Source organism: Equus przewalskii, chromosome X, assembly GCF_037783145.1.
Source record: "Equus przewalskii isolate Varuska chromosome X, EquPr2, whole genome shotgun sequence".
Classification (NCBI taxonomy): Eukaryota; Metazoa; Chordata; class Mammalia; order Perissodactyla; family Equidae; genus Equus; species Equus przewalskii.
Window position 1 is genome coordinate 44,184,034 of NC_091863.1, and position 16,310 is coordinate 44,200,343.

The 16,310-nt window shown below is 42.0% G+C and overlaps 1 protein-coding gene across 8 annotated transcripts in view; it reads left to right on the forward strand.

Annotated features, from left to right (window-relative positions):
- Positions 1–5,569, forward strand: part of KDM5C (lysine demethylase 5C) — a 37,379-nt gene extending 31,810 nt beyond the window's left edge. For all 8 annotated transcript variants that reach the window (XM_070605549.1, XM_070605551.1, XM_070605538.1 and 5 more), the window contains one exon: positions 2,549–5,569. In XM_070605549.1, the coding sequence (XP_070461650.1) occupies positions 2,549–2,713 (165 nt within the window). In that variant the 3' untranslated portion in view covers positions 2,714–5,569. The remainder of the gene's footprint in view (positions 1–2,548) is intronic.
- The last annotated feature ends 10,741 nt before the right edge of the window (positions 5,570–16,310 follow it).

The following is a 16,310-nucleotide window of genomic DNA, read 5'->3' on the forward strand; positions in this document are numbered from 1 at the left end:
ATTCAGGGACCCTTCCCTGATTTTTTTCCACCCTGAAGGCTTCTCTCTGCCCCTCTGAATGGGGACTAAAGCTCAGATGTGTGGTCATTTACAACCCCTGAGTTCACTTTTTTAAAAACAGCTTTATTGCAATATAATTTACATGCCATACAGTTCACCTACTTAAAGTATACCATTCAATGGCTTTTAGTATATTCTAACTGTGCAACCATCACTTCAAAAGATTTTAGAATGTTTTCATCATTCCAAAAAGACTCCACACTCCTTAGACATCACCTCCCTACCCCGCTCACCCAGCCCTAGGCCACCACCAATCTATATGGATTTGTCTATTTTGGACATTTTACATAAATGGAGTCATACAATTTGTGGTCCTTTGTGACTGTGTCCTTTCACTTAGTGTAATGGTTTCAAGCTGAGTTCACTTTTATTTTTAATTTTTATTTTTTTGAGGAAGATTAGCCCTGAGCTAACATCCATGCCCATCTTCCTCTACTTTATATGTGGGACGCCTGCCACCACATGGCTTGCCAAGCGGTGCCATATCCACACCCAGGATCCGAACTGGCGAACCCCGTGCCGCCAAAGCGGAATGTGCACACTTAACCGCTGTGCCACCGGGCCGGCCCGAGTTCACGTTTAAATATAGATATTAATGGTGCTTTTATATTGGACAGATTTTTTTCCCCTTCTGGGCTCCAAAGTCTTTAAAATGAGGGTGTTGGACTAGATCAGGGACCATCACTACTCTCTGCCCTTTCTCATCTGAAGGCCCTGTGGGTTCATTTTGGTCCACTTCTCCCCCTTACCAAGACTTCCAGTTAATAGGAACCTAGTGATGAGTGAGAAAGCCCACCGTCTTGACAGCTTTGATTGGTAGTGGGTCTGGCTCAGCCCTGTATCCCGTCTTGCAGTCAGGAGGCACTGGGCCATACAAGTAAGGGGAGGCAGGGGCTGGTGGATACCCCTGTCCTGGGCCCAGTTCGACCCTAGACCTCAGTCCAGGGGAAAAGGCTGGTCTTTGTCTGCCTGCCTATATGGAATTGATCATGAAAAGAGGGTTGGAGATGACCTTAGAAGAGACTGAGATGTGAGAGGTGGGACAGGGCCAGGAAGGGGCTCAGGCTCAGCACTTCACTACCGCTCCCTGCCCCAAGGCAGGCATGCCCCAGAAGAAGTGGCCTGACAGGAGACGAAGAGGGTGCCTACCAACTGTAGTAGCTCCCAGGCTAGAGAACTGTGAGGCCCAGGCTGGGGTCCTCTAGGATATGGACCCAGCCCTCAGCCATTTCCACATGGCCTTTCACATCTTGGCACTGCCCTGCCCCATTCCTCATGGTGGGCGTGCATCCCAGGAGCTCTGGTTGCAGATCTGTCCCCCTTTCCCAGGCACTTGCCTAGAAAGGGAGGTGTGACTGCCTCAGGGGGGCTCCAGATGGGGAGAAAGAGGATTAGGAAAACAGAGGGTATCTTTTCACTTCAAAGTCATTTTCTACTGTAGAGACACTGCCTTGCTGCAGCATCCTCCCAGAGTTTGCCACAGCCCTCAGGGTGGCTCCTGGGTCTGCAGGTGACAAGGGGGTGGGAAGAGACTCACTTCCACTAAGGACTTTTCCCAGCCCCTTCCCTCAGGTCCAGCCGACTCCTTCTTTCCCACACCCTAGTGCCTCCACTATGCCTTATGTGGTGTCTGAAACCCTCTAGGGTTAATGGGTTTGTCTCTCCCACCCCCAAGCTCCCCAGACTGGGAGCTTCGGGAGGGAAGGCAAGGCCCAGGTTTGAGTCCCCTGTCCCTGCTTCCAGTCAGGGGCCTGCACAGTCTGGGCTCAGAATGAGGGAGACAAGAGCAGCATTTGGAGCCCCAGTGTGCATGTGAACACTGTTCCTTTTGCATTGCATAAAGCTCATTGGTAAGAGTGCTACCCTATGAGAGTGGGGACTGAGGTCCATGGTCACTGGGGCCCTGAAGGGGCAGACACTGACCATGCTTCCCAGAAGTCCTGAAATGGTGATGGTGGGAGAAGAGGGGTTGCGAGGCAGAGAGACAGGGCCCATGTCCCTGGGGCACTCAGGTTCCAGGAAAGGGAAGGGAGCAGCCCCTTGTGAACCCCATCCTAGGTGCCAAGCTCCATGTGAGATATTTCATAAAGTCCCTGTCAGACTTACAGGAACAGACTCCTCGAAGTACAGGCATATCAGCCTGGCAGAGTTGGGATTCCCACCAAGTCTCTGTGAACAAGTCTGTGCTGCATGACAGAAGGGGTTCTAAGTAATCAGCCTGCCCTCAAGAAATAGTTCATAGTGAGGGCTCAGTGTTGATCTGTGCTATTGGCAGGTGGGAACTCAGCAGTGCTATAGCCAGATTGGCCTTAGTAGGTAGAAGTCCTATTGCTGAACTTGTGCATAACCTCCATGCCTGCCTGTGTTTGATATGTATTGCTGTGTAACAAATTACTCCAAAAACTTAGCGGCTTAAAGCAATGACATTTATCTCACAGTTCCTGTAGGTCAGGAATCTGGGTGCAACTTAGCTGGGTTTCTATTTCAGGGTCTCTCACAGGCTGCAATCAAGGTGTCAGCCGGGGCTGCAGTTATCTCAAGGCATGACTGGGGAAGGATCTCCTTCCAAGCTCACTCACATGGCTGTTGGCAGGATTCAGTTCCTTGCAGTTGTTGGACAGAAGACCTCAGATTCTTGCTGGCTGTTGGCTAGAGGTGACCCTCAGGTTCCTTGCCATGTGGACCTTTCCACAGGGCAGCTCACAATGTGGCCACTTGCTTCATCAGACCAATCAAGTGAGGAGAGAGAGAATTGTGTGAGTGTGAGACAGAAGTCACAGTCTTTATAATCCAATCTCTGAAGTGACATCTCATCACTTTTGCAATATTCTCTTTAGAAGTAAGTCTAGGAGTAAGACCTAGGTCCAGGCCACACTTGGGAAGGGATTACACAAGGATGTGAATACCAGGAGGTGGGGATCATTGGGGGCCATCTTGGAGACTGACTACTATAATTTGTTCTTTGGCCCCCAATGATTCACATCACTTCCATGTGCAGAACTCATTCACCCCTTCCCAAAGTCTGTAAAAGTCTCACTCCATTTCAGCATCGCCTCAAAGTCCAGAATCTCATCTAAATTGGGTCCAGGTGTGAATGAGGTGCCTCAGGTGTGTTCCTTAAGTATTATTTTTCTCCTGTAGATCTGTGAAACTTAAGAGACATCTATCCCCAACACACTCAACATACAGTGGTGGAACAGGCACAGGATAACTGTGACACACTCCAGTTCAAAAAGGGGGGAAAATGGGGGAGACAAAGGCGTTGCTGGTCTATAGCCATTCTGAAATCCAACTGGGCAAATGGAAGTTCCTTGATTAGGTTTTAAGGCCTAGGGATAATTCTCCATGGCTCTTGGCTCTGCTCTCTGGGTACTTGGTCCCATCCTCTCTGCCTTCCTTCCATGAAAGGTGGCACATGTTTGCAGCCAAGTAGTTTTCCCAGTCTGTTTCCTGCCAGTAGAATTTTGGGGGTCCAGTGGCTTCTTTTCATTTTGTGCTGTCTCTAATCAGCTGCCACTGGGAAATGATTCCATAGATGGGCTTGGTGTTTCTCTGCTGTTGGCAGGTTGGGCATTCAGCAGTAACTATAGCCCGATTGGCCTTGGTGGAAGTCCATATTGTGGAGCCTATGCATAAACTCCATGCCTGTCACCCTGGCCATTTTGTTCAGGAGTCCATTGGGTAAGGAAAAGGGTGACAGGGATAGAGATTGGCTGACGTCTACAGAATAGGACATCTTGTCCATCTGATTGAGATCCCCGTCTACAGAGGATTACCTCTGGTGCTTATTTATGTGGGACACAAGTATCCTCACACTCTGTCCCCATTCCAAGAGGGACATCGATATGTCTCTTCCCAGACCCCCTTATTAAGAATACTTCAATCCCATTCTTTTCAAGTCCTTGACCGTCTAGCCAAATCATTAGTAACTATTCATGAATCAGTGGAGATCTATACCTCTGACCATCTATGTGACCAGACAGTCTTCCTACTCTGGGGAGAATTTCCCTTCTCATTGTCCTTCAGGATCAACCCTAAGTGGGGTTATAACACTGCAGCTAGCCACTTCCAGCTGGTGCCAGCATATCATGAAGAACTATCTGTAAACCAAGGTTGAATATTGTGTCCCTTAGTCATCTGGTCACAGGTAATGCCCCATGAGGCCTCAGATGTGAGAAAGGGATGGCAGTACAACCAGTGGGAGTATGGTCCACTCAGGCAGCTTACTTGTGGTCTTCTAGACCTGCTTGTACATACCTATTCTATTTGGTGGTGGAGTGCTTCTGCTCATGGCTTGATGGGGCAGTTAACACAAAGCTCACCATGGGCAACTCAGCTTGCACAGGTCACATGGTGTCCTACACTCAGGCATTCATTCACAAAGTAGATCTGCTTTTTCATTTGTTATTTTTCTCTGCTTCTGAGACTCCTATTATCATGACGTGGCCACTTCTAATTTTACCCTCCATTTCTTTAGTCTTTAAAAAAATATTTTGTATGTCTTTATATTTTGCTGCTGATTTCCAGAAGAGGTCCTCAATCTGGTCTTTCTACTCACTAATTAGTTCTTCAGCTGTAGCCCTACTACCCTTTATGCCATCTATACCATGTGTCCTCCAATAATATGTCCAGGAACTGGGCAAATCACCACAGGATGGGACTTGGGACCCCCAGGCCCCAATATGATAAGGACTCAGGCCAACACTTCATGTATGACCTGATCCTACTCTGACTGGTGGACCACAGTGACAGTCTAGGTCACTGGGAATTAACATTAACTCAGAACCAGTACCTAGTCTATTTGAAAAGGTCTGGATATTTCCCTGTCCCCAGGGCACGATTACACTGGCTGCAGGACTCTGTGGGAAAAGCAAAGAGGGGGTTTCACCACACACACTTGTGAAAAAGCATAGCAAGGTCCTTCTTCAAGTGGACATTCCCCTTTCTTCAAGGGGATCTAGTCTGTGAACTGGAGGAGAGGCTGGGACTCTACATTTTGGGGACTACATCGGGCCTCCGTCTGCTACACTAGATTATTTTAGTTATGTAAATCAACTAGGACCTTGTTAGGCTGTTCAGCTCTTTTGACCCAAGGGAAACCATGTTTAATTAGCCACCACTATAGATCCCCACAGGTCAAACCATTCTGACTACTGCCCTGGCTCTGCTGTCCATTATAGGAACCAGACCCAAATTGTCTCTGGAGGTGATTCTGTCATCCCCATTGAAATCAGGGGGCCCATTATCATGATCTCTCACCATGACCGCAACTTACAGAAAAAAACCCACCACAATGTTTTTTAAGAATAGTGGTGCTCGCAGATGTATTAGTTAAGGTCAAGTTAGCTTCTGGGACAGAAAAAAAATCTCTGTGATTACTTTTCTTGCTTCTGTAATGTTCCAAAACAAGTGTTAATAGTTGGGCTACCCTCCTCTAAGTGGTGATTCAGGGGCCTAGGCACCTTCTGTCTAGATGGTCTGCCATATTAAAAATGTCATCACCATTGTACTATTGTCATTTCCTCTTCTGGTTGGCTGGGATGGAAAGACCATGTGGGAGGTTTCTATGAGCTAGGCCTGCATGTAGTGTGCATTACTTCTACTCACATTCCATTAGCTAGAACTCAGACAGTGGCATGGGACACTGGAAAATGTGGTATAAATTTGTCCTGAGGAGGAAGAGAAAACAGGCTTAATGACCATCGAGCTAGTCTCTGCCACACCTCATAATATATTTCTCAAAGCCAATGTGAAAGGAATGTCCACATAGTTAGAGGGTGAGTTAAATGGGTTACACATGATGAATTGATTCCAGCATTCTTATTGCCCTGAACATTTGGAAGGTGGCTATGCTCACCGCTATACCAGCACCACTAGCGTTTAGATTCCTTCAACTACATTTTACATCTGGCGTCTTAGCCTTATTTAACACAGGCTAGTGTTGAGTCCAGCTTTCAGTCAATCAATAGAACAAATCTTAGAAATACTCCTAGATGCTTCAGCTAACACAGTACATCCAGGATTGCTGGTTAAGTGCACCCATATTGAAAAGTTTGGCTCTACCAAAACCAGATAGAGACATCACAGGAAAAGAAAATTATAGACCAATATCCCTTATGACTATAGATGCAAAAATCTTCAACAAAATACTAGCAAACCAAACCCAAGAGCATATTAAAAGGATTATACACTAAGTTCAAGTAGGATTTATCCCAGGAATGCAAGAGTGGTTTAACAGCAGAAAATTGATCAAGGTTATACATCACAGTAATAGAACAAAGGAAAAAACCTACATGACCATCTCAACTGATGCATAAATAGCATTTCAGGCACAGAAAAGGCATAAAGCTAATAAACAAATTCAGCAAAGTTGCAGGGTACAAGATCAACACATAAAAATCAGTTGCGTTTTTATTCACTAGTGATGAACAATCCAAAAATGAAATTAAGAATACAATTCCATCTGCAATAGTATGTAAAAGGATTACCTAGGAATAAATCTAACCAAGGAGGCCAAAGAATTGCATATTGAAAACTAGAAAACGCTGCTGAAAGAAATTAAAAGAGACCTAAATAAATGGAAAGGCATCCTGTATTCATGGATTGGAAGGCTTTATATTAAGATGTCAGTACTACCCAAAGCAATCTACAGCTTCAACACAATTCCTATCAAAATTCCAACAGTCTTTTTTGCAGAAACGTGGAAATGCCAATCCTCAAATTCATATGATATTGTAAGGGGCCCTGAATAGACAAAACAATATTGAAGAGAAAAAATTCCCAAGTGGTTTTTGACAAGTCCATTCAGTGGGGAAAGGATAATCTCTTCAAGAGATGGTGCTGGTACAACTGGATTTCCACATGTAAAAGAATGAAGTTGGATCCCTACCTCACACCATATACCGTTAACTCAAAATGGATCAACAACCTCATGGGTTTATGGGTGTATATGAGTTACACTCATAAAACTCTTAGAAGAAAACGGGTAAATCTTCATGACCTTAGATTTGGCAACAGATTTTTAAATATGACACCAAAAGCATGAGCAATGAGAGAAAAAATATATAAATTGGACTTAATCAAAATTAAAAACTTTTGTGCATCAAAGGACATTATCAAGAAAGTGAAAAGACAACCTACAGAATGGAAGAAAATATTTGCAAGTCATGTATTTAATAAAAATTTAATATCCAGAATATACAAAGAACTCCTACAACTCAACAACAAAAAGGCTAACAACCCAATTTAAAAATGGGCAAAGGGGGGCCAGCCCCGTGGCCGAGTGGTTAGGTTCGCATGCTCCACTTCAGCAGCCCAGGGTTTCGCCGGTTCGGATCCTGGGCGTGGACATGGCACCGCTCGTCAGGCCGTGTCGAAGCAGCATCCCACATGCAACAACTAGAAGGACCCACAACTAAAAATACACAACTATGTACTGGGAGGCTTTGGGGAGAAAAAGAAAAAATAAAATCTTTAAAAAAAAATGGGCAAAGGATTTGAATAGACATTTCCCCAAAGAAGATACACAAATGACCAACAAGCACATGAAAAGTTGCTCAACATTACTAGTTATTAGGAAAGTGCAAATCAAAACTACAGTGTGATACCACTTCATACCCACTAGGATGGATATATAATAATAATAATAATAATAAAAACACTGGACAGGATGTGGAGAAATTGGAACCTTTGTACATTGCTGGTGGGAATGTAAAATGGTACAGCCACCGTGTAAAACAGTTGGCAGTTCCTCAAAAAGTTAAACAAAGAATTACCATATGACCCAGCAATTCCACTCCTAGGTATATATCCAAGAGAATTGAAAACAGGTACTCAAACAGATACTTGTACACCAATGCTCATTGCAGCATTATTCACAATAGCCAAAAGGTGGAAACAACCCAAGTGTTCATCAACAGATGAATAAAAAACCAAAATGGGGTATACACATATACTGGAATATTCAGTCATAAAAAGGAATGAAGTTCGGACACATGCTACAACATGGATGAATCTTGAAAACATTACTCTAAGTGAAATAATCCAAATACAAAAGGACAAATATTGTAGGATTCCACTTATATGAAATAATATAGAATAGGCATATTCATAAATATGGAAAGTAGGTTAGAGGTTACCAGGAGCTGGGGGAAGTGGGGAATAAGAAGTTATTGCTTAATGTGTTCAGAGCTTGTGTTTGGGGTGCTGCAAAAGTTTTGGAACTAGATAATGATGGTGTTTGCACAACACTGTGAATGTAATTAATGTCACCTAATTGTACATTCAAAAATGGTTAAAATGGCAAATTTTATGTTATATATATTTTACCACAATAAGAAAAGTTTGCCCCAATCTAGTTACATTTCTTTCTGATCTATCATCCATAGAATCAATTCCCACACATATTACTGAGGTTTCGGCCAATATCAGTTAGCTACATTTTATCATTTTTGTGTGTATGTGGCTTTCTCCTCACAGGTCCAACTCTACTTCCCCTGGGACATGCAGGAATCTGAATCAAGTAATGGGTATAGAGACACCAACAAGTGATATGTGTGAATCGTGAGAAAGATTAGCCAAATCATTAGAGGATCCCCAAGTCATGCAGGTTCAGCCCATTAGACTGGGGAGGAAGTCTGCCTTTGCCACCAAGGGAGGCTTAGTGGTGGTTGGGGTTTAGGGAACTCAAATCTATCCAAATCAACCCTGATGTTACTATGCCAATTCTCAAGGTCCCATTTTCCCCCCAATCAATGGTCTTTTGGTTTCACATAAAGGACCAGGAGATCTTGTGAACTCAACCTGCATTGTAATTCAGCAACCTGCAGGATTTGGCTTTATGTCTGATTTCAGGCTACATCAGTTCTGTGACTAGAAGAGATAGAGATTTCTTGTTTTTAAAGTAGACTTTATTTTTTAGAGCAATTTTAGGTTCGGCAGAGTGTGAGAGGCCCTGTTCTTTCACATCCTTACCAATCTTTCGTACTGTTAATTTTTCACTTTTGCCAATCTAAGGAGCATGAAGTGGTATCTCATGTGGTTTAAATTGTCATTTCCCTGATAACTAATGAAGTTGAGCATGTTTTCATATACTTACTGGCCATTTAGGTATTCTCTTGTGAAATGCTCATTCGACTCTTTTTGCCTATATTTCTGTTGATATCTGCCCTCTTGTTGAATTGTACATTTTATAATGTAGATATGAAATATTTGATGGCTTAAGTGATGCAAATACTTTTTCCTATTCTGTAATTTGCCTTTGCACTGTTTATGGTGTTTCTGAGAGAAAAGAAGTTATTATTTTTAGTGTAGTCAATTTTATCAGTCCTTGCCTTTTATTGTTAATAATTTTGATGTCTTGTTAAGAAATCTTTTACTATTCCCAAAGTCAAAAATATATCTCCTGTGTTATCTTCTTTGCTTTTCACATTTAGGTTTATAATCTATCTGTGAATTATCTGATTTTTCCGATATATGATGTGAGGTAAACATCCAATTTAGCGTTTTTTTTTCTATTTGGACACCCAGTTGTCCCAACACCATTTATTAAAAAGACTGCCCTGGTACCATTGCTCTACTGTGCCACATTTTTGTTAAATCAAGTTTGCAAATATGCATGGGTCTTTTTCTGAGCTGTTTGTCCAAGTAGGCTAGTTTTCTACTCTTGTGCCAATACTACGATCCTAATTACTATAGCTTTATTAAAAAATCTGAACATCTGATAAAGCAAGTCCTCCCATATTGTTCTTCTTCAGGAGTCATGGCTATTTTTGGCCTTTTTCAATTCTCTATAAATTTTGGAATCAGTCATGTTCCACAAAACAATAACAACCCATCAATGCTTTAACTGGAATTGCATTGAATCTGTAGATCAATTTGGGGAACTGACATCCTTGTAATATTGAGTTCACCAGCCTATGAACATGGTATATCATTCCGTTTATCTACATCTTCTTTAATCTCTCTTTAAAGTTATATAGTTTTCTCCATTAAAGAACTTACATGTCCTCAGATGTATTTCTAGGATTTCTAAGTAACCGATTTTTAAATGCCATTTAAATGGTAATTTAAAATTTTTATTTTCTAACTGTATCTGCTTATATACAAAAATACAATTGATGTTTGCAAATTGATTTTGTACCCAGTGAACTTTACTCCTGGGATGTTTATCTCCATTCTTCAAATATTTTCTCCTCTCATTTATTTGTTTGTTTAGTCTTACACTTTCTCTGAGACTATTATCAAGATGCTGGCACTTCTATTTTCCATTTCTCTTGGTTTTTTAATTAATATTTTCTATATTTTTATTCTTCCCTGCTGCTTTCTGGGAGAATTCCTCGATCTGATCTTCCAATTCACTTATTCATTCTTCATCTGTATTCAACCTACTATTTATCCCATCTATTGCGTTCTCTATTTCAACTGTATATATTTTTTGTAGCTAATAATTCCACTTTTCTGTGCCTGAGGGAAGGGGTAAGGGATGATCCTACAGAGAAGGTGGTGATGAGCTGTCTGGAGAGGTGAGCAGGGGTTTGCCAGATTATGAGAGAAAGGAGAATCAACCTGTGGGTTCAGCAGTAGCCAAGGCCTGGAGACCAGACAGCAGGGCCCAGCTTTTCCTGCTGGGAATGGCTGGAGCACTGGAAGTAGGGTGGGAGGGAGATGAGGTAGGAAACTGCGGGGCCTTGTACTTTATAAGGCCAGAGTCACTGAGGCTGGTGGAGAGAGAGCCTTGACTTGTGAGCTCTGCAGGCTGTGGTAACCTGTGGAAAGATGGCAGCTTCAAGGCAGTGTTGGAGGACACCCAGCCCTTTGAGGTGAAGAGACTCTCCTCCACTTCATGCTCCAGCTCCATCCCCCTTCCCTTGGGCACCTGCCAGAAGGTCCCTCCTTTTTTTCCTGGAGAGGAAGGTAAGTGGAGATGGGGAAGGAGACATGGACCCAGAAAAGGCACCCTAGAGAACTTGTGATTAGATCTGGATTTTGTGGGATGCTGGGGCAGTGGGTGGAGGGAGGGAAGTGATTCAAATAAGGAGTAGAGAAAGGCAGCTCTGATAAAGGCAGGAGTCTGTGTTAGAGAAAGAAGATGGGGAAGCACCAAGAGCTTGCCTTTGAACAGAAGGCCCTAATCTGGAAGAATTTGGGAGCTGAGGCTGGTGAGGGAGGGGCCAGACCCTGGAGGTAACCCCAGGGTCATGGCCATCATTTCTCAAAAGCCACTGCAGGTCATAGGAACTTCTCTCCCTCCCCTAGCTGCCCCACTGCCTCCTTCCTAGTGGTTTCCTGACACTCAGGCCCCAGGCTCTTCTGAAGTTCTCCCATCTTTCCCACAGATCCTTCCCTCTTTGAGGAGAGGGTGCCCCATGATTTATCCTCACTATCTTCTCCACATAGGTAGCCCCAGGGCCTTGACAGGAGTGAAACTTCCTGGATGCTCTGTTCCACTGATAGCTTCTACAGTGCCTCTTTTCTTTGAGAGGACCCCACACATCATCCTTCCAGGTGATTTTGGACAGTGGAATATCTCTGAGGTTTTCTGATAAAGCGTTAGCTCTAGGGAGGGAAAGATAGCTTCTGGACTCATACAGGGCTGTGGAGGTGTGTGGAGGGCATAGGAGCCGCATCCTTAGGGTCACAGGGAGGTATGAATAATGACTACCATGGCTTTGATCCAAAGGGAGACTTTGAAAAGAAGGGGTTCCTGAGGGCCAGAGTCAAGGAAATTAGTTCAAACAGGTCAAGAAATCAGAGATAGAGAGGCATCTGTGAGTCCCCCACAGTACAGAGTAGAAGCCCTAGTTGGGGTCCAGGCTTCCTACAGGATTGAGACCACCAATCTAGCCCTCCCAGAAGGGAAACCTTTGCAGAGGACTTAAGATATGGGTATGAAAAGGAAAGCAAGCCATAAGGCTAATAGGCACATGAAGAAATTCTCAAACTAAGCAGCAATCAGATAAATATAAATATAAATTAAAACAAAATTAGATACGATTTTACACCTATTAGACTGGTGAAAATAATTTTAAAGCTGAATAATCTCAAGTGTTGGGGTGTGCATGCGTGTGTGTGTGTGTGTGTGAGGCTATAGGAACTCACATAAACTGCTGATGGGAGTCAAGATGGAGCAGCCATTTTGGAGAGCTTAGTCAAATCGAGAATATACTCTCTGACAGAGCAATTCTGCTCCTTGACATACATCGGAAAGAAATTCTCCCAAAAGTGCATAAAGAGACAAGTTGGAGGATGCTGATCACATCAAAACTTGTGATGGCAATGAATTAGAAGCAATCTGGGTGTCCACCCTTGGCATGCAGACAGGAAAAATAAGGAGCCACACCATGGAGTGTGGTGAGGTAGTTGAAGTTGATGGAAGATTTACACACAGCCTCTTGAATATATCTTATAATATATTGCTGCCATTATTCATCAAAGCCAAAAAGTGGAAATAACCCAAATGTTCATAACTGATAAATGGATAAAATGTGGTGTATCCAGACAATGGAATATTATTTGGTAATAAAAATGAGTGAAGTACTGACCCATGTGATAACATGGATGAAACTTGAAAACATTATGCTAAATGATAGCTGCCAGTCAAAAGATACATATTGCATGATTCCATTTATATGAAATGTCCAGAATAGGCAAGTCAATAGAAACAAAAAGTAGATTAGTGGTTGCCTAGGGAGGTAGTAGGGAGAGGTTGGAGGGAAATGGGGAGTGACTTCTAATGGGTACAGGATGGCTTTTTGGGGTGATGAAAATATTTTAAACTTGTTGTGATGATGGTTGAACAACTCTGAATATGCTAAAAGACACTGAATTGTAAACTTTAAGTGAGTGAATGATATGATATGTGAATTATATCTCAATAAAGCTGATATAAACATACTGTTTATATATAAAGCATCTATGTATCTATCCATCTATCAATCAGCTATCTATCTGAACATATTTCTGCCTCTTTGGAGAAATGGTTGATTCCAGGGCTGGGACCAGAGGGTTTGGAAGCACTTAAAAATGAAAGGAACATGTCAAAAGCACACAGAAGCCAACTTGAAGGATCTCCCAATGTCTAAATCTGGGACAATTTGAGCAAGAAATAAATACTGGATGTAATGAATTATAATCCATAAAATAAGAATTCACAAGTCCATACAGATATAAACAAATGAATGAATGAATGAATAGAGAAAGCAGTCTTCATTACAGTAGAGGTCTAACTAATAAAGTCTAGTAAATGTAGAAGTAATGATTGAAATAGAAAAATCACTATTTGGCAAACACCACAATAACAATTGTATCAGGCATGAATCATCAGTGTAGGCTAAAATTAGTGGGTGAAAGCTTGATGAAAAACAGGACATTTGCATAGTTACTTTCAGTATCTCCTCACAAGTTAGTTACTAATTACAAAGGTAAAAATAGCAACTTTACAGAGGTGGACACCACCTCAGCCAAGTGATGAAGGTTAACATCAGCAATAATAAGACATATGGACATCATATACCCCGTTATGATGGACTGAGAAGGGTGCATCACTTCTGTGGTATTCTTGCCAAAAATGCATAGCCCAAATCTAATCATGAGAGAACATCAGAAAAACCCAATTGAGGGACAGTCAACAAAATAACGGACTAATATTCCTCAAAAGTGTCAAGGTCATGAAAGACAAAGAAAGACTGAGGAACTGTCACAGATTAGAGGGTACTAAGGAGACATGAAAATTAATTGTAATGTGGGATCTCAGAACAGGAAAAGGACATTAGGGGAAAAACTGGTAAAATCTGAATAAAGTTCAAGGTGAAATCTGAATAGATTAATTAATAGTATTGTATCAATGTTAATTTCCTGGTTTTGATAATTATACTGTGATTATGTAAAATGGTAACATTTGGGTAAGCTCAGTGAAGGGTATATAAGAATTATTTGTACTAGTTTTGTAACTTTTTATGTCTTAATTTATTATAAAACAAAAAGTTTAAAAATTTTTAAAATTTGAAGTACACATTGCTGTGTAAACAAGTAGGAAACAATGAAATATACAACATAACACCCTTAGATACATTACAAATACATGCAAACACAACAATATATTTTATCAGAACACATACAAACAAAAGGTATGCATTAAAAAATTAGCTTGATTCCCTGAGAATGGCTAATAGGAAAAAAAAAGGGAATCAATCAATCAATCAATTCATCAGGAGAGGAAACAACTTGGACCCTAGAAGTTTTTCTGGAGGTGGTGGGATTGGATTTGGGCCTTGCAGGATGGGTGGAGGAACTTGGGAGAGTTAAGGGGTGGTCTGAAACTATGATAGTGGCAAAATGTGGGAGAAGAGCTAGACGGGGCTTGGAGTTGTTACCAAGAGTCTGCCTTGGTCTGAGTGGAAGGACCTAGTTCAGAGGGGTTGGGAGTTGAGACTGACTATGGATGGACTCAAACTCTGGAGATGTCTTCAGGGCCAGTCTCCTCTCTGGCCAGTTCATCCCCTTAACTACTGCCAGGGGGTGCTACTGGGATTGAGTCCTTTCATGCCCTTTACCTGGTATTCAGGCCTCATTCTCTTCTAAGGACCTCTCTTTCTAGCAGCTCCCTGCTCCCTGGACAATGGTATCCGCTGCGTTGTCCTGTGATCAGCTCTAGACAGGAGGGTAGGTAAAAGGCCAGGCCTTTCCCCTAGACTACGGCTTAGTGTCAGACTGGACCAGGGGCTGGTACATGCATTACTGCCTGTTTCCCCTAACTGTAGACTTCAGTGTCCCCAGTTGGGCCTGTCCTGCTGTGTGGCTTGTGTGATCACGTGTTCAACCTGTAGCTTGGCCTGGGAGAGCCCCGTTATCAGCCCCTCTACACAACCAACCACTGCAGATGAAAAGCTGAGGCCCAAGGGGAGCAGCAAGGGGCCCAGAGGAGCAGGCACATTGAAGGGTACTCAGAGCGGAGGAGCCACCCACTCAAAGCTGCTGAACTGCCTGGGTGTGAATTCTGCCTCCACTGACTACTGGCTATGTGAGTTTCGGCATATTACCTAGTCTCTTATAATCTCAGTTCTCATGTCTTTATATTGGAGACTAGTAGAATAATAGTACCTACCACAGAGGGTTATTGTGAGAATTAAATGAGATTATGTATTTAGTGTCTGGCATAAATTAAGTTCTCAGTAAATGTTAGCTGCCGTTATTATTAGATGTTCTCAGTCTTGGTCTTTGGGCTCCCAGAGCTGGAGTGAGATTGCTTACAGCTCAGAGGAAATATCACCCTGGCTGTGGCTGCAGCTCTGGCTCTGATTCAGAGGAGGTAGAGGGGTGCTGAGAAAGGGACGAGAAGGGGGCTGGGGGAAAACATGGCCTACTATGTATTTATTTTATATAGTTATGATAAAAAAGAAAATACACAGTATTAGAGAAGATGTCTTAAATTTGTGTAAATATTTAAATAAATTATCTTCACATTTTTAATAACATACTCGAGCAACTTCTGTGAATATACATTTTACATAAGGCTTTATGCTGGAGATGCCTACACGCAATTCCTGATCAAGACTTTTTACTAATGACCTCTTCAAAATCTTGATCATTGCTATTAATGAGAAATGCTTTTTTTTCTCAAGCAGGTGGTAGTGAATGGAAAAGGAGAATTTATGGTTTTTTCTCCATTAGCCAGAATTTATATTTCATTCTTGAAATCATTTAAATCCAGTTGAACGTTTTAATAGTTTTTAAATGATGATTCTTTTCCTCAAGTTATCCACAGATGTTACTCTACTCCTTTAACATTTTTTTATTATTCAAATTATAACAGCAACAGTACCAGAGAATGATTTTTCACCTCACTTTTCCAAAGTTGGATTTTTGCTTTGAACCCCCAAAACTCTGTCAGTTCACATTAATCTATTTTCACATGGTCCTTCCAAATTTCTATAAACTATATTCAGGGACTCAAAAAGTCAGCTAATCTTTCCACAAATTTACCAAGTGAGAATCATTCATGGAAAAAAACTTTGAATTTTTTCTCACAAACTTTTGAAAATATTCCTCCTTTGGATCAGCTCACACACTGATGAAACAGCAGAGAGGGATGTTCTAATTCCTTCTCTTTATACAAAGCTGAAAACAGATGGGAGGTTAGTGCCTCGTATTTAATTAGATTCGCCATACTGATAGTACCGTTTCCCGTGGAAATCAGATTGAAAGGCAGACTCTTACAGATAAGGGCTTCTCTGCATAAAACAATAAATAAA